This window comes from Prunus persica, chromosome G1, assembly GCF_000346465.2.
Source record: "Prunus persica cultivar Lovell chromosome G1, Prunus_persica_NCBIv2, whole genome shotgun sequence".
NCBI lineage: Eukaryota > Viridiplantae > Streptophyta > Magnoliopsida > Rosales > Rosaceae > Prunus > Prunus persica.
Genome location: NC_034009.1, coordinates 41,437,307 through 41,461,174, shown reverse-complemented (window position 1 = coordinate 41,461,174; position 23,868 = coordinate 41,437,307). Strand labels below are relative to the sequence as shown.

The following is a 23,868-nucleotide window of genomic DNA, read 5'->3' as shown; positions in this document are numbered from 1 at the left end:
TTTCTTTTTTTGAAACAAACATTTAACTTTTGAAAGGGCTAATAGACCAAGCAAGGGCCATTTGCCCCCCTTTGCAAAGTAGTGCTCTTTTCTCTCATGCAGCATGCAGATACTATTTTATTAGCTCTTTCCAGCAAACTTGTCTCCATTGTTGTCAGGTTATATCTCCAGTCTCTACTCCAACAATGACTCTTAATTTGCAAGAATTGTAATAAGCAATATATCCAATAATCCCTTTTCCAAAGTTTAACTAAGATTAATGTCAATCGGGAGTAACCGCGACACACGTATTTTTAATAATGTTATTTTATTATGTTGTTATACTGTCAATCTGAGTCATATATTCGAACAAGAAAAACTACACAAAAAATAATAATTTTTAAGTGTTGTAACTTGAAAAAGTCAGGGTCAAAACATAGGTCCAAATCAGGGTGCAGTTGTGTTAATTAACTGCCCATATGTAACCCCTAACATCATGTACAGTTAGTTCTAGGTTATATATGCGACTATTGTGAACGGGGTTTTCATGCTTTTCCACAAACCACCCTGTCCATGTGATCTCTAAAGACTTGTCAAGTTATCTATGCAGCTAGCTACTTTTCTCATTTGCAGAAACTAAGGAGACCAAATTAATTAATATACTTCCTTCTAATTCTGAAATCTGAAATATTATTAGAGAGAGAGAGAGAGAGAGAGGCTCAGGCTTTCTTGAATGTTGAGTTGAGCAGCAGAATTGGTTTGTCCAATGATAATACATGTGTGTGAAAAGAATAGTGTCGTCAATCCGTACAAAATCCCCCTCTCCCTCCTCCCTCCTTCCTCCTTCCCCTTTATTTATTTATTTATTTATTTTTTTGAGTCTTTCACACACTTAACATAATCATGTTAGCATTAAGGCATCTCCTTTCTTAAAATGGAGAAGCGTTTTATTTAATTTTAATATAAAATGTATAATTTACCACTCACGAAAATATTAATTAATTTTGATAATATTATACAATTATATATGAGGTGGGGTGACAGTATGATTCTCCATATTTTTAAATGACGACTCTCACATGCCAATCCCACACCCTCTCATCTTTCTTTATTTTCAATTTGTCAGAAATCCTGGAAAAAGCATAGACTTATTCGTTTGGTTGGAAATTAGAAGGAAGTTTCGTCACTATTTTAAGCTCATCATCCCATGACTTAAATTTGTTTTGACCCAACTAGGTTAATCGGGGTTTACTATTCCACCAAGTTCACCTACTAATTATAAATAAATAAATAAATAAATAAAAACTGAGAATGTCAAAGGTAAATTTATTTGACATTATATATGATCCTCTTACTAGGAAGCTGCGTTTCAGATGGGAAAGCATCACTTGACATCAATTTCGTTGGTCTGGATGTGAGTTGTCTTCAATATTCATCATCATGGAACGATGTGACTTCAAAACAAGCATGCAGATTAGATGAGCAAACACATGACTTCATACTTCAATTATTTTATTTTGTTTTTCATTATGGGAGACTGGGAAATTTTTTAATTTTTTAATTTTTTACTTTTTAAGGTTATTAAGTACTAGTCAATATTTCTATGTTTGGAACTAAACTTTTGACGGCCGAAGTCAATATATGGAAGACAAATACATCTATCAACTTCAAAACTTAGCTTGGAGCTCGCTACCCCTTTGTAACAACACTGCTTAGCTCCTTACATTGGTATACATATACAGTATTAATTCATTAAAAGTATGAAAAGAAAAGTTTCTACGATCATATCAAGTATCTGTAGGTAAGCATAAACTTGTCTTTCCAATAAGTAGTTCAAGTGATTAAGAGTATTTACTCTTGTATCTGAGGTCCTAATTTTGATTCTTCTTCTTTCAATATCATTTTTGTATAAATAAATAAATATCTTATCTTTCAAAATATATGAATGAAGATTCATTGCTTCTTTCCTTATCTATATTCTATCTAGAGATCTCTTAACTGGCATACACCGTACCAAATGGCTCTGGCTTTCCGTACTTTGAATATCAATGAAAAAGACATATCTAATACAAAAATCCCGCATTAAATCGATGCAGGTCGAGCCCTGAGGAGGTAGGGACCAATTTGGTTGGAGGCCAAGTGACCTATTGGCCAAAAGAGTTAAACATCACACTATTGTTGGTTTAATATATATAAACTACGAAAAATGATGTATTGTTTAATTGTTTGACGAATTGTGAATCTGAATTATCGATCGATTTTTGTTTGAGTATTCAAATATGTGTAGTCGAAATTCATAGTATAACAAGATAATTAAATATTTATATATTTGACATGAGTCTGTAAACTATAAAGATATATAATATGTGGGAAGAGGAGTGGGTTTATGATGAGAGGAGGGATGGGCATAGCCGCATAGGAAAGTGCAGTGAAGGTTTGCAAAGGTGGGAGTATGTTGGATAATGAAGAGGCAAGATCCATGTGGGTACATAAGGTGTAAATCAAAAGAATCAAATCCCCTGTTTTGGTATACATATGAAAGTTCCAGGAAAAGGATTCAAATTCAATCAACCACCATATCCACAAAATATATAATACAATGGCTTACGTACATGAGTAATTAAATGTTTGGTGGATGTTTTTGAGTGCACCAAATTTTAGTCCAAAGAGAGAGACAAAGTTGTTGACTTGATATCATATTACAGCTAGATAGATATAGAGAGCATGATAGCAACTAATCTTTGATGAGGTATGCATGTATGTAAGGAAGGGACTGTGTGATCCAAAAAGGCATGAGGTGTGAGGAGTGCAGCTTTCAATTTCAACTAGTGCCTTAAATTTATTTGAGCATGGCCCAAAGTCTAGATGTGATGTAATTTGGAGCTAAAATCCTTCGTGTACTAGTAGCAGCATTATTCAAGTTGCTATCCCATTTAAATAATTTGTAAAGCGAACTTGGTTGGAGCCTTGGTGGAGCTATAAGTGACCACAATGATCACTCTGGCCTAGCGGGTTTGGCAACTAGTCTAGTCTCTTTTGATCGAGTCCTATGACATTTATGGGTGGTGGTGACTGAAGCTTATGGGTAGAACTTGCTCCATACTTGTCGGCTTTTGAATTTTTGACATCTATGGTTAAGAGATAGAAACTTGTCCGTCCTTTAACCGTCTTGTAAGAGAAGGGTGCTTAAGAGCTCGTACACTACTCTTCCAAGTAGCTTGGGAGTTTCCGTGACAGCTCGAGTTTTATTTTCTTTCTTTAACATATTAAATTTGTGTTTTGAAATGAGCATTTTGGAAGTGGTAATAGAAACACAAGTCTAAAAACTGGGGAAAGACTCGCCTTATTAATTTTATCTTTCATTTTCATCTAACCCAGGTAATTGAAAGAGTGATGAAGATGATAAAAACGATCCAGCCAACACTAGTCGAATTTCCCCTTCATCTAGAAAGACAAATAAAGTTGAACCAGCAAATCAACGATTAAAAGATGTCTTCAACAGTTCGTATCACTGTCTAATAATGCTAGGCATGACGAACGAACACCATCTGCTAAACACTTATTTAATTTCCAACCAATAATAACACAAGCTGTGGTTCATTGAACAAAGTACAAACGCCATACTCCGACTGTGACTTCAGCAATATTAATTTGTAATCCCTCTTATTCAATCATATACATCGTTTCAAGGAATGTACACTAAATGACATTACAGCAAGACACAATCAATGCAACAACAAGAACGTCCAGGGCATCTAGATTGGCAGATTCAGGACTTTTATTCAGTGTGGACAATTTATAGAAAATATTTGCAAAGCTTGATGGGGACGATTTGTAACAATTTGTACCCTTCAGATGACGCTCGCTTTGAATCCACCCCGGAGTGCAAAACACCACTTAAAATGGTGCAGCACTACTACCATGGCAAGTTTAATATGCAATCATTGTTCTCTCCATTTAATACTGTGGTGGCTATTCAGATGTTTCCACTACGGAACTCAAAGCACTGATTACGGATTCATATACTTTTATGCCCTTCAAGAATACGGTATCCTTTAGGAACTGCAAAAGAAAAGAGATGAGGGGAGTCAGGAAGAGAATTTGATAATAAGCGCATGTTAAAAAGACTGGTAACAACAATACTGAACCTCGTTATGGTCATGAAGTAAGACGGGAGTATTCGTCATTGGGGAGAAACCAAGAGCAGGAATGCCCTGCTGTCTCATGTATCGTGCATCAGTAGTTGATGCCAAGATTTCAGGCTTTGCAAGTTTGCCTCCAGCCGATGCTATAGCTTGTTTGAAAACAGACCACCATGGATTGGAATCATCGGTTGGTGTTGCTAAAGGGCGACCCCTATAGTCGCTATTCGGTCCTTTCTCAATTAGCTGCCATATAAAGTAAGTCATAAGCCATTTTTCATTTATGCGCCTGTTTTCAGAGAAGATAGAGGAAACGAAGAGAATATACAGATCAAAGAAAAAAAGACAGCACAGTGGTCATCAACAATACATTTGAAACTCGAAACCTATTTTTGGCGCTCTGAAAAGATTATGCATATGGATTTGTAAGTACAGGAAAATATGCAATGACAAAAATAGAAGGGTTCGGCTCCTATGACCAAACCCCATAACGCAAACCTGATTTAGTGATTTAATAGTAGAGCAGAATGTTATAGAACTGGTCTCAGATGATATCTTCCAAATAAGATAAATAAATAAAAATGGCATACCCAAAATGTTTCAGGTAGATTATTAAATGTTAACAGAGACCATTATACAGAATCAGCTCTCTTTCAAGCTGATGCAACGATGACAAGTAGCCATTTACCAGCCATAGGAAAGTTGTAATATTGGTAACCGCATGAGGAAATTACGATAAGTAGTTGCCACATTTGTTGTTTACCCAAATCAAAGTGCAGCACATTTTCTAATTTGACGTCCGACTTTAATACCGATTTCCAAGTGAAAAGCCTTAGACACGGTAGCTCACTATCAGTAAAAATGATAAACAGGGACGAACTGCTTGAATTTCATAGTCCGAAAAAATGGTTTTGAAATTGAGCATATCAAATCTTGAGAATCAATGTACTATAACTTCTTATCATCCTACGTGAGGAAAATGTGCGGCACAGTAACTGAATATGTATATATAATGGGTTGAGGAGTAGAAAGTTTATATTGAGGATGCACAGAAAAATCAGAAAACTATGCAGATAATTAATATTACCATTACAAACTAATAGCCTGCATGCAGGGTTTATCTTCTAATCAGATTCATGCGAACTAATTTGCAGAGAAACATATAATTAAGTTGATGGAGTAATGTATTTAACAATGGAATTAGAAATTAGGTTATCTACACATAAATTCCTAACTCCTATAATTTCACATTATACTAAATGAATGAAAAATTCCTAACTCCTATAATTTCACATTATAGTAAATGAATGAAAACACTGAAGAATCCATCCACAAACTCAATATACAAAATCAATGAAACTGAACAGAGCCAAAAAGTTCACCTGGTATGTCAAATTCCTCGCCTCCGGTGCCCACTCCTCAGCAATCCTCTTCCTAACAAGCTCGGGGTCCACAGTAGGCGGTATTCTTATATTAAACCCGGCCTCGGCCTCCGAAGGCTGCATATTCATCGCAAACCCCTACACAAGCATACAATCAAACACCTTATGATCAAAACACCAAATGACCCATCACAACACAAACAAACACACAATAACCAGTACTTCAAACTCACATCGCCAGAAGCAATCCCAGATTTCAAATAAACCGGATTGACCGAAATAACCTCCGAAATGGCGGCCTTCCCGGCTTTGACCACATCGAACTGGGCCGCCCGAAATCGAGTCATAACCTCAACGCTATTCATCAAATTCTCCATCGCTCCATTGTCGTACAATCTGGACCCGTGCCCGGGAGCGCCCTTCGCCTTGACGATCAAACTCCACGGAGTCCGATCGGCGTAGAAAACCCTAAACTCGTCGCCAGGGTTAGCCTGGCCTTCGTCCAGCATAAACCCGACGTTCAAATCCCGAAACTCCTTGGAAGCCGCGAACTTGGCGACTCCGTCCAGGCCGCCGATCTCCTCATCGGGGACGAAGGACAGGTGGACGGTGCGGATTGGGACAAAGTCGGCGGCTTTCAGGTTTCGGATGGCCTCGAGGTACTGGATGGCGATGCACTTGTCGTCCTGGGCCCCACGGGCGAATATGCGGCCGTCTGCGGTGCGGTGGGCGGAGAAGGGGGGGTGGGCCCACTTGTGTGGCTCGGCGGGGACGGAGTCGAGGTGGGAGTTGAGGAGGAGGGAGGGGAGGGAGGGGCGGGAGCCAGGCCAGGTGAGGAGGAGGAGGGGCTTGGATTTAGAAGGCGTGAAGTGGAGGGTTTGGATTTGGAGGTTTAGGGTTTGGGCTATGGCGGTGAGGAAGGAGACCGGGGCGGTGTAGTTCGGGTTCGGGTGGGCCGTGTTGATCCGGAGGTAGTTTTGGAAACGACTGATGGGCGTGTCGTGTTGGTGTTGTTGTTCTGAGTGGGCCCCTCCGGTGGCGGCGAGTAGGAGGACGATTGCGAGTGTGAGGAGATGGTTGGACATGGTGGTGGTGGTTGGGGGGATGTGGCCAATGTAACAGTAATAATTACCGGTTTTACTCGTTTGAGTTCAGTGACTCTACAGTTCACTTCAGCTCCACATTTTGTGTTTTTGGTTGGCGCGCTTCCCGACAAAATAATAAAATAATAAAATAATAAAAATAAAAATGCAAGAATTCTGCTCCGATTTTTCATATTTTAACGTGCTTAAATCTTGGGATTAAACTCTTTTCATGTGTAACGTTTGTGGTTAAGCAGATAATACAAAAATTTAAGGTCCATATTTATTGGTTAACGTTTTTGGCACTTTCATTTTCCCTTATAACACGCACGTATTTAGTACTTATACAAACACTATATATAATTTTCCCTTAAGAGGTTTATAATTCAAGTGGTTAAGATTATCTTCAATTATGGGCCATATGGGTTAAATATAGCTCTAAAATAATATAAAATTCATCTTGAGCCATGGGCTAAAAACAAATTTGGAGGGCCACATTTAGCTATTTAACCCTCTAATCAGGCCTTGTAGCCCAGCTATAGCCCATACCAAATTTTCTTGTGGTACATGTGCTTTTCAAAAAGAGAAAATATCACACATGAGTGTGAGCACATAACATCTTGTTTAACTGCATATTTAAAAGTTAATATTAAAGGTGCAATGACGTCATCGATGACACCAGCTAGCCTTTAGTTTTTTTTTTTAAAAAAAAAAAAATGGATTTGAAACGTTACCTTTTTTAGTTTCACGTTTCTTACAAATTCTATCACATTCTCTACTTATTCACAGCTTTCCACACTCTTATTTTTTTCACACTCATTTCATCCAAACATTTTCTACAAATTTATTCTCTTTGCTTATTTTGTTATTCACATTGTTTGAAAAATGTCCCAAACTTTGAAGGGATGAAATTGGTCACGAGTGGAAGATGAACGTCTTTGCAAGGCTTTCAAAAAAGTCTTCGAAGATAGCGTAGTGGAATATTGTCTCTAAATAGTAGTTTAATTAAATTAAACAATACATAGTAGTGGAATGTATGAGCGTGGTACCATAGTTTTTTCTCAAATTAATAAAATATGAAGGACCCTAAAATATAGTCTTGCAGTCTCTAAATAATAGTTTAATTAAATTAAAATACATAGTAGTGGAACGTATGAGTCTTGTACCATAGTTTTTCTCAAAATAATAAAATATGAAGGACCCTAAAATACAGCCTTGCATGCCTGGAGATGGAAAAATTTAACCATACACTATTCTTTAAAAAATTAATATTTCTAAGGGAATTTATAGCCCTGGACTACATTTAGCTGTATAACTAGAGATGGCCTAAGAGCATCTAACTTTACAGTTTAGGTCTTAGATTCGGTTTTCCCTTCATCTATGTATTTTGTATTAGAAAAAAAAAATTATATATTTCAAATCCTCAATTCATAAAAATGAAAAACAATTTAAAGTTTTTTTTTTTGGGGTAAAAAAGGGGGCCAAAGCCCAAACAACACAAAAAGAACTACAAAACACTCATCCTTGGACGAGCCAAACTTCTGGCATCAGCAGCAAAGAGCTCAACAACCACACCATGCGCTGAATCCAAAATATGTAAACCCAAGGGAAGATCATGGCTCATAGCAGCCAAAGAATCAGCAGCAAAATTCTGCTCACGAAAAATGTGATTGACAGAGCAACACCACTCCTTCTGAATCAGCAGATAACAACAATTGGTAATGCTAAAAAGAGGATGAGTATGGCTGGGAGGATTCAACATAAGATCCACAGCAGACTTAGAGTCACATTCAACCTCCACAGTACGAAACCCATCTTCCCAAGCTAAATGGAGCCCCCAAAAAATTCCCCAAAGCTCAGCCTCAATCACAGACCCAACACCCAAATTAACAGAAAACCCTTTAATCCAATTACTAGCATGATCTCTTAACAAACCCCCAGCTCCAATGTAACCACGAGCATGCTTACGACTACCATCAGAATTAACTTTACACCTCCCTGGCAAAGGGGCTGGCCAATGGAGATAGACTACACCCTGATGAAGAGGAGCAGAGATAGACTTAGTGGCAGCAAGCCAATCCTTAACATACTGCAGAATCACCTGCTGCGGCTCAGAGGGGAGCAAGAAACCATGTTCAAAAACAAACTTACAACGCCATTTCCAGATGAACCAAAGGCTAACAGCAAACACCAAGTTCCAAGCCAAACCAGTCATAAAAGATCTCTTGGAATGCAGATTATGGAAGAGCCAATCATCAAAATTAGGAAACAAGACACTAGAATCCTCAAACCAACTGCCAAACTGGCTCCAAATTAAAAAGGAAGAACTACAACCTTTAAACAAATGCTCAACAGATTCAACAGGATAAATGCAACGAGGACAAGAAGTAGAACCTGCCATACCTCTACGGTGCCTTTGAGCATTAGTAAGGAGTTTCTTGTGACAAAGAACCCAAAGGAAGGTCTTAACCTTCGGAGGCAAATGCAACCTCCAAATAAACTCCCAATGCTAATTAGAACCAGCCTCAATTGGACAAAGTAATTGATAGGCATATTTAACAGAAAAGTTTCCATTAGAAGTAAACCTCCAAATGCACATGTCAGGGCCACTGTCAATGAAGCCAGCATGAATACTAGTAATCATCATCACAATATCAGGAGGGAGACACTCTTGAAGGCAGGCGACATCCCAAACACCCTCCTCCATAAAATCACTCACATTCAAATGGAGCATTTCGCCAGACAAATCAATAAGAGCATGACTTATAAGAGTACCACAACTCAGCCAAACATCAATCGAAAACAAAATGGAATCACCAGAACCAACTCTCCATTTAACACCAGAGGGAAGAAGCTTGGCACCAAATAACACACCCCTCCAGCTGCTAGAGCAACTACGAAACTGATGCTCATTAACAGACAACATATCACAGTTTTTTAAATATTTAGCCTTAAGAACTTTGGCCCAAAGCCCTTGGTCATTCTGAAGGAGTCTCCAACCGGATTTAGCCAACAAAGCTTGATTCATCCAGGCATCCTTTTTCACTCCCAAACCACCAGCGCATTTGGACTTACACACAGTTTCCCAGTTCACAAGATGCACCTTAGCCTTGTCAACGGCATGCCCCCAAAGAAAATTCTTATTTAACTGATCCAGCTTGGAACAAACAGAAGCATGCAATATAGCAGTTTGCGTAGAATATATAGGAATAGCAGAGGTGACTGATTGCAATAACGTGAGCCTGCCAGCCATAGACAAAGTGTGGCTTTTCCAAGAAGAGATGCGTTTTTTAACTTTATCAATAATTTCCTGATAAGTATCTTTGGTAACTCTAGTGTGAATTATCGGAACACCAAGATACTTACCAAGGTTATTAGATAAAGGAGAACCACTAATAGAGGCAATATTCTAAGCCAAAACAGGACAGGTATTAGGGGAAACACAAACCATAGACTTTTCAAAACTGACCTTCTGACCAGAAAGGGAGCAAAAATCATCTAAACACTGCTTCATCACTACAGCCTGCTCAATAGAAGCCTTCCCAAACAAAACCAAATCATCAGCAAAAAATAAATGAGAGATAAAGGGCCCTCCTTGACAAATCTGCACAGTCCTCCAACTCTGGTCAAGAACCTTTTGCTGAATTATATGGGAGAGCTTTTCCATACATAGAACGAAAATGTACGGAGAAAGAGGGTCTCCTTGACGTATACCACACTTAGGAGAGAAATCAACTGTTAACTCACCATTTAAAATAGCTTTATAGGGCACAGAACTAATACAATGCATGATGAGCTCCAAAGTTCTCCCTTCAATACCAATTTCACAAAGAACCTCTCTAATAAAAGACCAACTTAAACGATCATAAGCCTTGGAAAGATCAATTTTCCAAGCAATAAAATATATAATGTTTCATCAAAGTAATAAAAAATATATAATCAAGTTCAAATCCTCATTTCCCCCAATAATGAAAAACAATCCAATATTTCATTAAAGTAATAAACAAAATTACCAATATATCTTTAGCATCTAGGTGCTCATGTAGAATTCTATAGTAAGGAAGAGCAATATCTAAGGCCCTTAGATGATGTTATATCTTTCAAATTGGTTAGTTGTTAGATCAAATTGGTTAGTTTGATTTTGTAACACCCCGACTCCAATTAAATTCCCTACTTAAATTATTTAATTTAATTAAATATGAAATTACGAATTTACCCTTAGAGTAAGGGTATTTTAACCCGATTCCATTTCAAAGTTCGCACGAGACGGGCTTCCCCTGTCTCTTAGGATTGACTAACCCATGTGCAAGTGCCGTTCACATGGAACATTTCCCTTATTCGGCCTTCAAAGTTCTCATTTGAATATTTGCTACTACTACTAAGATCTGTACCGATGACCGCTCCTCCCGGGCTCACGCCTCAGGTTTTGCAGCGACCGTTGAGCCCTCCTACTCATCGGGGCCTGGCACTTGCCCCGACGGCCGAGTATAGGTCGCGCACTTAAGCGCCATCCATTTTCGGAGCTAGTTGATTTGGCATGTGAGTTGTTACACACTCCATAGTGGATTTCGACTTCCATGACCACTTTCCTAGTATCTTAATCGACCAACACCCTTTGTGGGTTCTAAGTTAGTGCGCAGTTAGGCATCGTAACTCGGCTTCCGGTTCATCCAACATCGCCAGTTCTGCTTACCAAAAGTGGCCCACTTGGAGATCTCGATTCCAAGGCGCGGCTCAACAAAGCAGCCGCGCCGTCCTACCTATTTAAAGTTTGAGAATAAGTCGTGGGCGTTGCGCCCCCGATGCCTCTAATCATTGGCTTTACCCGATAGAACTCATTCACGGGCTCCAGCTATCCTGAGGGAAACTTCGGAGGGAACCAGCTACTAGACGGTTCGATTAGTCTTACGCCCCTATACCCAAGTCAGACGAACGATTTGCACGTTAGTATCGCTGCGGGCCTCCACTAGAGTTTCCTCTAGCTTCGCCCCGCTCAGGCATAGTTTACCATCTTTCGAGTCCCGACAGACATACTCTCACTCAAACCCTTCTCAGAAGATCAAGGTCAGTCGACGGTGCAACCCTCAAGGGGATCCCGCCAGTCAAATTAGAACCGAATTCGATACTATTCATCCGATTTGGTTCGGTTCGATTTTAACAAAAAAATTTCAAAAACAGTTTGGTTTGGGTTGAACTGATTCCGGTTCGATTTTGAATCGATTTCGATTTGGTTTTGAACTGGATTATTAAAATTAATTTTTAATACAAATTTCAACTAAAATTTTATTTTTTTGACTTGAAAATTAATAAATTATTTAATTTCATTAAAAAAAAATATTAAAGCTAGAAAAGAGAGATGTTTTGAAATTGAACTTGGATAAATATTAATTATGAGATAAAAAATATAGCATTGAATATAAATAAATATTGAAATTATAGTTTTTAATTTGATCGGTTCGGTTAGGCCCTATCCGATTTTTGAAGACATAGAATCGAATCCAAAATCGGTCCAAACCAATTCGGTTCGATGTTTTACCGGTTGTTGACTTTTTGACCAACTCGGTTTTCTTCCCTTTTTGTTCAGTGCAGTTCGATTCGGATTTCTTGTTTGCCTGTTTGAATGCCCACCCCTAATGGTGAGGGTGTCATATATGGACCATAGATGTGAACCTTCATATTAACCACCTGATTCATCTGAATAGTAAATTCACTTAAGTTTAATGAAATGATCTTGTGGCTAATATGAGGAGTCCATATAGAGCACTCTCAATATAGAATTTCGCGTGAATACCATTATTTGCCTAAATAGATGGGCTTAACAAATGTTGGGCCAGGCTGATATACCTATAGATCAGGCCCCAGACCGTAAAAGGAGCCGCAGCCTCATCGCCCGACCCTGCGATACAGAAGGTGAGAGAAATGGGCCTTGTTCCATTTTGCAAAGGATTGATTTGGTGTTTTTTGGTCGCAGGATTGATTTGGTAGCCATGGCCATTGCCGCAGCAGCAACAGCGACAGTGACAATGGCGCTGGCGAGGCCAACGTCGAATGTGTTGCTGACAAGACACAGGGCTAGGTGGGTCTTCACTCCATTTGCTGTTTCTTCTTCCTTTACTTCGTCTTCTTCTTCTTCAAAGCCTTCAAGAGCCCTCATTCTCTACTCCAAGCCCGGGTGCTGTTTGTGCGATGGCCTCAAAGAAAAACTTCAGGCTGCCTTCTTACTCGCTGGCCCTGATTCTCTTCAGGACGTTGATTTACAGGTAACCCCATGACCTTTCAATTAGTTTTGAACTTTTAACATTTGTATTTCAAGCGTTTTCTCTGTTTTCAATAAAGTTTGTTGTATTGGGTTTATTCAGATAAGGGATATTACGGGCAATCCAGAGTGGGAAAGAGCTTACCAGTATGAGATACCAGTGTTGGCCAGAGTGCTTTCTGATGGTACTGAGGTTAGTTCCTTCCATTTGGTTTTCTTGGGTCGGCTTTAATTTCAACTTTAATTCCTGTAATGTGCTGTTTTTTCATCGTGAAAGCTTCCAATTTCCGTAATTTATTGCTGTACCAAGCGACTTGGCAGCTTTTTCTTTATTATTATCCTTTGAATAGAATACCGCTAATTTCACATGTTGAGGGAATGACACCCAAATGAGACTCAACTTAAGCATAAACATATTCTAAGCTTTATATTTGTACTTCTGAACTTGACCCTGTGTTGGAGCAACCCCATTTTATGTGAAGCATCAACCCCATTTTAAGAGTAGCGATAACTTTCAGAATAAACGAACTGCAAAATGAAATGATCACACAAGCAGTTTAACATATTTTGAAAAAGAATTTTATAGAAAATGTCCAGTGGCCAACTTAGCAAGGTGTTGCCTCATCCGAGATCACTAGGGATGAACTTGTGCAAGCTATCCTGGCCAACCCAAAATCTAGACTGGACCATAGAAGACTTTGGTTTGGAATTTTATAAATCGGTGGCTGCTTTGGTTTGAACAATCCCATCCAGAATTTAGTTTGGGCTGAATAGGGGTTAAGGTACCTACTGCCTAAGCCTGATAGGCTGATGCATAGCACAACATGAGGCCTAGTTCCAAAGTATACCACTTCCCTTGTGTAATAAATTGAGTAAGGATTGTATGCATTTTCTTATTAGTTGAATTGCTGGGGTTTGATATCATTGTATTTTGTTCTATCCTATTTAGTAATACAATGAAAAGCCTCCCATCCACAAAAATCATTTGATAATGCTACCTTGTATTGGATTATTGTACCCTCTATATTAAACTTTGCTTTGATAGTAGTTTTCCAATAACCATGTGCAATTAGGCGCAAGTTCTAAAGAGTTTGATGGCCATCTTGACACCAGAGACAGATTTAACATTCTTTTATTGGCAATGATTGATTGAGTAAGTTCTTTGAAGATGAAACTATTTTATTGGATTGGCTGTATAATGCAGTCAATCGAGAAACAATAAAGAAGGCATTAAGATAATATTATTATAATGCCTGGATTTTGGCTTTGGGTGTATGTGATTTGATGATTCTTATTAAACTGTCTTATGAATCCTAGGATTAGAAATTGTAGGAATCATATTGCTCCTAAAGACTGGACATCCCATGAAATTGCACTGTAAAGTTATCAAGTGAACCATGTCACATGGGAGTCAGTTGTGTCATGGCTTGTAGGCTAGCCCTTATAATTGAGGCAAAGGCTCCATTGAGTTTAGTTGGGTCACTGCTGTGCTGAGTGATGGGTGATTGTAAATGCTACCTATGATTCATTCTTTTTGTTGTGGAACTTAAATCTAATTGACTTTTCTGTGTAAACATTGCATTCAATACCAGCTGATTAAACCAAGTATCCTTCATTTAGATCGATTAACATTGGAAAAGGCTTTGTATGCACATGCCAGAATCATATAATGTGTTCCATTATCCTTTGATATTTGTCTTTTGAATCAATGTGGACATGCCTTTATGTTTCCCCTGTTATTTGTAGTCGTCCTTCACTGCATATTACCTTTTCTAATAAATTCTAATGGGATGATTTTCAATTTTCATGCTTTATTTTTGCTTTCTTGCTTTTCTCCTGCTCATGTGAACTATCTTGTGGCACATACAATTCTGACTCTAAATGCTTGCTGACAGATGCAGATCCTTTTTACATATCTAGTGGCGCAGATTTTTTGTTTTTTTTGTTTTCGTAATAGCCACGAACAAATTTTCCCAGTCATAAATATCTGATTATAGTTTTCTTTTTTCCTTGTGCATCATTGCGAGGATATGGTTTCAGTTGTTAATCTCTTTTAAAAATATACTTTTTTTGGTGCTTTGCCATGTATCAAGCAATTACTTTGCTTTAGATGGTGGATTGACAATCAAATAAACAGCCAACGCAATTATTGATGGGATTGTGTCTATGAGGTGGCCTATCATGCTTGAAGCATCTCAAGTTTTCTTACCCTTACTGTTTCCTTTTAGCATGCTGAGAATTTGTGTATATGGTACATGACTTCAACTGCATTTCCTCAGTCTGAAATCTGAAAGAATTCAAGTTAGATCTTTTTTGTTTTGTTTTGATGAATCACATTTGTGGTTTCATCTGACGAAAATATCGAATTATTTTCCAGGAAACTCTACCTAGGTTACCTCCTCGTCTCGGAGTGGAACTGGTTCAGAAGAAAATAGCTGCTGCCTTAAAACATTAGTGGGTTTTGGACCCTATGTAGAAGTGAAGTTTTGTGATTGGCTATTTGGCATGTATCTTGAATTATAAAGGAATTTGTAGATCACATCAACTTTGTAGCCAACTTTTAGTGAATGGCCAGACAAATTTTCTTTTGACCCTTCTTTCTTGATCCCTTTTTGTTCTTCTGCCTTTATTTCCTTTACAGTTGACTGTTTTCTATCAATGAAAAATGTAGATGAAACTACGTATGCAAGATGGACACCTACCCCCTTCCATTCTCATCCTTTCTCAATAATTGGTCTCTCGGGGGTCTGTGGAAGGAGACATTAGACTAACCCGCAATTTTATATTTCTCAAAAAAAAAATAAATAAATAAATAAATAAAAAGTTAAAAATGTATCATTGAGAAGGTGGTCCATTATCTATAAAAAGAAAAAGAAAACGTTTTGAAAGTTGCAAGATTTGTTTTAAATCACAACCCTTAAACAAGTTCCACAATTAATTCACTCACTTTTGTTGACGCAGATGTCTTTGTAGTTTGTTCTAATGTTCTGCTTGACTTTTGTTTTCGCCTCATTGAAATTTAATTTAAGGAATTTCAATTGGATACATCATCCTTAAAATAAAAAACTCAATTTAATCCTAATTAAAAGTGAAAAAAAAAACCCCATTTTGCATTGGAATTAAAAGAAAGCAAATTCTTTAATCTTCAAGCATTATTACAATTCATGGAAAAGTTTTCTTGTCCGCTTTAATCTCTCCTCTTGCTTTCTTGTAAGAAGACAGATTTCCATCACTTTATTTTCCTTCACTCTCTTTCTCGAAATCTTTATTTTCTAAAACATTACAAGGATCAAATCCGTCACCCTTTTGAATGAAAATGAGTTATCCATTTTAAATGCATTTTTTTTTTCAGTGGATACTAAAGATAGGATACAGTATATGTCACTCCAATATTTTGACATAAAAAACTTGTAAATAAATATTCATAATTAATACATTATATTGAGAAAAATGCCCTATTAAAATGAGAAAGAAAAAAAAAATTTTGCTTTTCAAGTTGCTACTATTATTTTTAAAAAGGAAACATGACAATGATACTTATACAATTAATTAATTATGAAAATATAAATTATTATTATTCAAAGGGAAAAAAAACTAAAGGAAAAGCAATCATTGATTATTGCTTATCGGAAGATGAACTCAACTTTGCCATTAGCACTTAAAAAGATGAGGGAAAAGGGGATTACACGCAAAGGTCCTTTCATCTCATATATTATGCAGAAGAGCAGGAAAGTTGTTAAATTTTAAATCACACCACAATCAAAAGTACCAAAAGTAATAGATATGCATTTATTTCTTTGACCAAACTTCTCTTCACTAAAACTCATGCATCTGCCTTCTTTCTTTGTCACTCACTTTTTCTTAAAGTGATGAGGAGTTAAATAGTAGTTGTTCCAAACACTTCACAACTTGATTTGCTAGCTAGGGGCATCTCTGTCTAGCATGTTAAGATCATTTTAAAGCTTCTTTCTTGCTGTTTATTTCCATTCTCATTAAAAATGATGAGTCAATTCTCCCTCCTTTAGCCGTCCCACATTATTTAGCCACGAATCGCTAAATGTTCACAAATATGTAGAGTCATCTTTATTGATGGATATATTCAATTAAGAAATTTCTTACATGAGTTCATCGATTCAATCATTCTATTTTTCAAGCATTTAGATCATTCTTATAATAAAAAATAAAATTTAAATTTAAATTAGTAAAATATAAGGTAAAGTGAGCCATATAAACATATCCCTAAAATAAGTTTATGTATATTTATATTGATTGACACTCCGACAAGCATGCCAAACATTTCAAACATAATGCTCTTTTTTCTACACAAGGTTTTGCCATGTTTCTAGCATGAAAACGATAAGATTTGAAAAGAGCGAGAGAAAAAAAACACTTTTCACATTGATCAAAATTCAGAAGCGGTGCATAGATTAGCATAGTTTTATTTATTTTTTTGATTCATGCATCTTCATGGTGTCACGATCTTCCTGATATTATTCAAGATACTTTCATTGAAAATCTGCGGTAATCTTTTTTCACTGAATACATTGCTTTTTCTCAATCAAAAATAATAACATCAGAAGGTTTCTTTGACCCAAGTCATATATGTATGCACCAGTTGCAAAGGAATGTGTTTATCCCATTTAGGTAACCAAAGGGTCCCTGCAACGACAAGAAAAATTAAATGGTAGGGCATTGTCTGATTGGTAATTTTGATCTCCTACAAAGAATTAAAAGGTTCCAAGTTTGTGCACAGAACTTTTTTGATTGATTAACAAATGTTTAAAAAAATCATACATATATATATATATATATAGTCAAGTTGGTTTGAGCGGATATGCTTCCCACTATGCACTGAGTTCGAATATCCCTTCTGGTATTTTAGATTATATTAAAGTAAAATATCGTTTTTATAAATAAAATAAAATAAAAGATATATAAGTCTCAATAATGGTACAGTTAAAAGCTCAATTACTTAATGGATTAGCATGACCTGTCCTCATCATGCATGCTGAATGGGAAGCAACTATATATAAATATGTGCACGCAAGATGCATGGCTCTTTTCACATCCATCAACTAGAAGAAACCTTATAAAACTTAGCTGTAGACATCAGCTTATTGCTAATCTTATCCAAAACAAAAATTTGATCCCTACCTTCCTCTATCTTGCTTAACCAAAAATTACACTGATACATATTTAGCAAAACCATTAGATATAATAGTTGGTGTTTACTGTAATTTGGTTTAAGAACTTTTGTGATTACAAAAAAGAGTTGGTGATGGTTTGTTTGCCCAAAATTTTCAAGAAATATCTATGAGTTCTTTAAGATGAGATCGACCCCTCCTGAAAAGAGACAGACAAGATATTAAAGCAGCTACATCTATTTTCATTGTAAAATGAAACTCCCATACACAACCAACGAGCACAATTGAAGCACAAAGACACACAAAAGCACAATTGCACATTTGCCTATCAGTAATGACCGAAGCAAGCATACTTTCAAAGACAGGGCCATGCATCCACAGAGATTGCAAAATAAAACCCTTTTTCTTCAAGTGGGTGTTGGTATGAGTGGCTCTGTACAAGCGATAATGTATACGTCTCATATCAAAGAATCTAACAATAAACTAAATACAGTATAGGTGGACATGATAGCACAATAGTGGGTTTATTATCCTATCATAATTAATATTTTTTTTCTCTATAAGAAGGCCATTGCAAGCACCTTTTAATTTCATCCCCAATCAACAACCAGTTCCACTTCTCACAAGGAAGAAATTAAGTTAAATCAAGAGAGAGAGAGAGAGAGAGAGAGAGAGAGATGGCATGTGGGCAGTTTGGTGTTGTGTTGAAGAAGCTGAAACCTTATTTGCTTGTTGTGAGCTTGCAATTTGGGAGTGCAGGGATATACATAATCAGCATGGTTACTCTCAACCATGGCATGAACCGATTTGTTCTCATCGTCTATCGCAATGCTGCTGCAGCCCTCTTCCTTGCTCCTTTCGCCTTGGTTCTTGAAAGGTATTTCTATCTCTAATTAGTCACATTTAAGTAATAATAATCTGAAATTAATTCAGTTTTTTCTCTGTGAATTAATTTTCATTTGTTTTACAGGACAAAGAGACCAAAAATGACGATTTCCACCTTTTTGCACATAATGGTGCTGGGATTCCTAGAGTAAAGATCTCTCACTAACAAGCATACTAAGTATTGCTAATCGTATATGAATTTCACGTCTGTAACGAATGCAATCATTAAATGTGGTACATGTAAAGTTTTAAACTTATTAAAAATAAAAAAATAAAAAAAGTTGTACAGCTGTCCCACAGGTTCCCAATCATGTACAGTTGAATGTTGATCGTGACTACTAGCTAGCTAGGAGCAAACAAAGATAGGGGAGACCAATGCTAATGCGTATGACTTGGTTTATTTTATTTTATTTTAAATACGTATTCACCTGATTGTGCAGGCCAATTGTTGATCAGGGGTTTACATACTTGGGGATGAAATACACATCGGCATCATTTACATCTGCTATCATGAACGCCGTCCCGTCTGTTACCTTTGTTATCGCAGTTATTTTTCGGTAAAAATCAATGACTTAGATTCATTCCTAATTCATAATTCGGAAAAATAAGTATTCGTCTAACAACATAAGTTCGGCAAAAAAAATTTATTGCAGGGTAGAAAGTGTAAAGATGAAAGAGGTACGCAGTCAAGCCAAGGTGATAGGAACCCTAGTAACTTTTGCCGGCGCCTTGCTGATGACAGTGTACAAAGGCCCTGTCGTTGACCTCCTATGGTCACACAAAACCAGCAGCCACAGCAGCACCACTACATCCTCCGACCAACACTGGGTAACCGGGACACTCTTCATCCTCATAGGTTGTGTTGCTTGGTCCTGTTTCTACGTATTGCAAGTAAGTATTAATTGCATGATCAGTAATTAAATTATGCTTGCATGCATGTAATATGAAGCTTAATATATGTGACGTGATTGACGTTAATTTACGTATCGATATCCAGTCCATAACAGTGAAGAAATACCCTGCAAACATCTCACTTTCCTGCTTGATATGCTTGGTGGGAGCGTTGCAAGGTGCAGCCGTGGCAGTTACTGTAGAGCGTCGTGCTAGTGCGTGGGCGGTCGGCTGGGATTCGAGGCTCCTAGCGCCTCTCTACTCGGTTAGTTCCATACAATGCAACGGGAACACGACCTGCTAACACGAATTGCCATTTTTAAATGTGTCTAGTACATTCAATTGTAGATTGTGATTTTTTTTCTGTTCATTTTTAACTAATTAGAAGATGCACTGTCAATGATTTAGGGAATAATTGGCTCTGGAATTACTTACTACGTGCAAGGCTTGGTGATGAAGACTAGAGGCCCGGTTTTCGTAACAGCTTTCAACCCTCTCTGCATGATCATCGTCTCTATTCTGGGTTCCATTATTCTAGCTGAGAAACTTCACCTTGGCAGGTAAAGAAAAAGAAAAACTAAAATTGGGTTAACATCATATTTCCTCTGTCTTGAATTTTTCTTAATCCTAATCTTCTGGTATATGCCACATTTTGGTAAGTTGTGCACATTATTCCTATATTATGACAAATTCCAATCCTAATTAATTAAAATTATCGATAATGAGGAATAATAATGGCATGTACAAAGTGTGTTGTGATGTCGTACGTCTTGTGACGCAGCTTTTCTCAAGAACAAATACTTTAGAGAAGGTATATATATCTTTGTGATGTAATCAATCAACTTTAAGTATTGATATGATCTTTATCTGAATAGTTATACTTTGTATATTTAATTTCTTTTTGATAAAGACGTGAGTTATGCTAGTTGGTCAAGATAGTGAGCCTGCTCTGTTGCACCCAAGTTCAAATATTTCTCCCCATATATTAGATTAATTTAGACTAACGTTTATATATAAAAATTCCCTCTTTGTTTTTTGTTTTTTTAATTTTAAAACTTGATGTGTAGTATAATTGGAGGCGTGATCATCGTGTTTGGCCTTTATTCTGTGGTGTGGGGTAAAAGCAAGGATTATTGTAAAAGCTCAGCAGTGCCATCCAGTCCTGCTATGAAGGATGAAGCTCACGAATTGCCAATTTCTAATGGAAGTGCTATCAATGGGACTAAATTGGTCATTGACAAAAAGGGCAGCGACCAGCCATCCCAAATGCAATATATGACGGTCCAAAAATAATGCTAATCTTACTTTAAATTTGAATTTATAAAGAACCAGAAATGTCTTTTTAATCGCCCTTTTGAATTTGATTGTAATTATGAATCTATGATTAGCATGTAGCAATCCGCCTCTTTTCTAAGAGCTAGCTTCTTATTATCTAGTTGAAAAACGCTGTCAACAAGCCCCAATATATAAGAATATATACCCATGTCAATTCTGTATAGCTTGCACAATGTTCTCCAACTATTTTCTTCTTTCTTTTCTTTTTCTTTTTTGGGCATCTTATTAGATCTTATGAATAATGCTGCATATATTATATATACTCATCATCACATTTCTCGTATTAGTGGGATTCGGTGGATATTACATAAAGATACAACCAGTAATGTGATCTGTCAACGTGGAATAAATAGATTTATTCTTAAACTAACATAATTAAGATTGATAAAATTGAGAGAAATTGATGTTGTTTGAGAGAATGTAATAACTTGTCAAATGATCTCTTTATATAGTACAAGCCTAGAGTATCAACTATCAACAAGGTGCACATGTCATGCAAGAAAATTAGGTTGATTTGAGATAATTGTGATATTGTCAGTTCCTTTTCAAATTCTATCACATGTTATATATTCTATTAGGTAGCTAGGGGGCCTCTTTCTTCAAACCTATCTGATTTGTGGAAATTTGTATTCTGCCGTTTACGGTACGACACTAGAGCCAATATGACACACCATATATGGTAAGGACCTTCTTTATTGTGTGGTCTGAATAAAAAGGACTTGCAATTCAGTATGTTTTTTTCAATATAACTTTGTACATTGGGTTTTAAAAATAAAATTCAGAACATGTTAGACGACACCATTGGCTTGTAAACTATATCAGTTGGGTGGGGAAAAAGCAAGTACGTCACTATTGAAAAATAAGAAAAAGAGAAGTTTGTAGGTGTTGTATCAATCCTTAATATAAGAACTTTTGGTGGATTAAAATCTAAAAATTCTTACAAGTGGTCACTTGCTCTAGGGCCATTCGGAAGAATAAGAATATAGCCTTTGCAAATTGAAAGAAGAAAGAAAAAAAAAAGGAGATTTGCTTCATGCACATGGTGATTGTACTAACAGATCTGCTGCTCTCTTGCAATCTTCTCTTTTTTTTCTTTTTTGAGTACAAGCGATATCGAAACTACAGAGTAAGGGGTTTTTCACATACACAAAACTAAGATGCCTTTGGGGTTTGAACTTAAAACCTCTAATTTAAAAGTCAAGGTTTTTTTTCATTGAGCTAGACCGCTAACTCGATCTTCTATTTTTGTTCATCTCATCAAGATTTGAATCTCTGGCATATTCTTATCCATAATACGTAACTAAGGACATATTACATGAATAAACAAGTTTTTTTTTTTTTTTTCCTTCCTTCCTCTCATCGTAGTTCTAAATTAAAGTATCTTCTCTCACTGCATATCGACATACACTTACAAATTAGAGCATGAGGACAGTAAAAACACACTAGAAGTGGCCAATAAATTTCACCACCTAAAGGAAGAAAAAAAAAAGGTTGGCCGGTACTTTTGCTCTTTTTTATTTTTTATTTTTGGAATAATTCTAACCACATTCTCTTTTCAAAGACAGTATCAAGATTATATGGTGGGATTCCACCAACCTGATTAATTGTTTTCGTGGAATCCAAACACGAAACCACAAACTTTATATGTTTGGACTTTGTCTCCCCAGGTGTTTTATACTCATCCAGGAAAAATATATAGTGAAAATACAGTGCGATTATAATATCTATATACATATTTTAAACTCAATAGGTTATTCTTTTCTCTTCCCCACTATATATTGCTGTAAGGCAAAGACATTGTTAAAGAATATAAGTCACACACCTATTGAGCTTTGTAGGTGATTAAATTGAGGATAATATCAGTATTACTAGTAGTGAGCTGTTGATCCATCTCTCTGAAATTTAATAAGCATCTTTTCAGATGAAGCCACTCTAAAAGGGCTAGCTACTAAGCTTGTTATTTCATGAACATATAGGAGCAAAGCACACAGAACATTGCCAAAAAAAGAGAGTAAAATTTGCATAGAATGATAGGACATGCACATGGACGGTTTTTGTAATTGGATGTGATTAGCAATATTTCTTCGACTCTTTCGCAAGGCGACGCATAAAAATGAAGAAAAATTGTACGGCGGGAATAAAGAAAGAAGTTTGTAATCTTAATATATGTTTTTAAAAAGTGATGGAAGTGATTAACTAAATATTATGTGATTTGCAGTTTATGAGGAGAGAATCATTTCGTGGCTTGCTTATAAGCCAAAATGCCTGAATGTGGAGAATGGGTTTTCCATTAGTAGCCTTAATTTCCGCCCCTTGAATAATTAGTGGCTTGCTGATTGGCAAAGTTATATATAAAGTAGTAGCATGAAGCTAGCCCATGCTAGAAATTTAGCTAACCTTTTTCTAAACGAAGAAGTTTAGCTAACCTTAACCGGGATTTGGGATGCTTTTTAGGCGACAAAATTGAAGATTATCAACATGTAGTGCGTTGCCTAGACAAATCTTACCATCCATGTCAATCCCACTAATTATTTGATGAGGAGTGAGGTCATTAATTTAAAGTTCATATACCATGAAAACTCCCCAAAAAAGAAATTAGAGATTTAACTAGGACATGTCTTAATTAGCTTATTAGTTGAAGTGCTGTCCACTCTTCATAGCACCCACTTCCTCTCCCAAACTCCACATAAGCTTAGCCTCCCGCGTCTATCATGCTAAAGCACTTAGCCTAAATTTCATTTGGTGGTCAATGAATCGAATCCCCACTTCCAA

The 23,868-nt window shown here is 36.8% G+C and overlaps 3 protein-coding genes across 3 annotated transcripts; 2 read left to right on the top strand and 1 right to left on the bottom strand.

Moving 5' to 3' along the window:
- On the bottom strand, window positions 3,529-6,730 carry LOC18792444 (aminoacylase-1). Its single transcript, XM_007222202.2, has 4 exons — window positions 5,737-6,730; window positions 5,504-5,641; window positions 4,128-4,367; window positions 3,529-4,041 (listed from the first exon to the last, which is right to left on the bottom strand). The coding sequence occupies exons 1-4, from the start codon at window positions 6,586-6,588 to the stop codon at window positions 3,952-3,954; spliced, it is 1,320 nt and encodes a 439-aa protein (XP_007222264.1). The 5' UTR covers window positions 6,589-6,730; the 3' UTR covers window positions 3,529-3,951.
- Window positions 12,496-15,438, top strand: LOC18789548. Its single transcript, XM_007226033.2, has 3 exons — window positions 12,496-12,845; window positions 12,945-13,034; window positions 15,219-15,438. The coding sequence occupies exons 1-3, from the start codon at window positions 12,573-12,575 to the stop codon at window positions 15,294-15,296; spliced, it is 441 nt and encodes a 146-aa protein (XP_007226095.2). The 5' UTR covers window positions 12,496-12,572; the 3' UTR covers window positions 15,297-15,438.
- LOC18789801 (WAT1-related protein At4g08290) lies at window positions 18,457-21,266 on the top strand. The gene is made up of 7 exons (XM_007223035.2): window positions 18,457-18,862; window positions 18,956-19,018; window positions 19,311-19,427; window positions 19,524-19,761; window positions 19,868-20,026; window positions 20,170-20,321; window positions 20,829-21,266. Exons 1-7 carry the CDS (start codon window positions 18,663-18,665, stop codon window positions 21,052-21,054), a joined length of 1,155 nt encoding a protein of 384 aa, XP_007223097.1. The 5' UTR covers window positions 18,457-18,662; the 3' UTR covers window positions 21,055-21,266.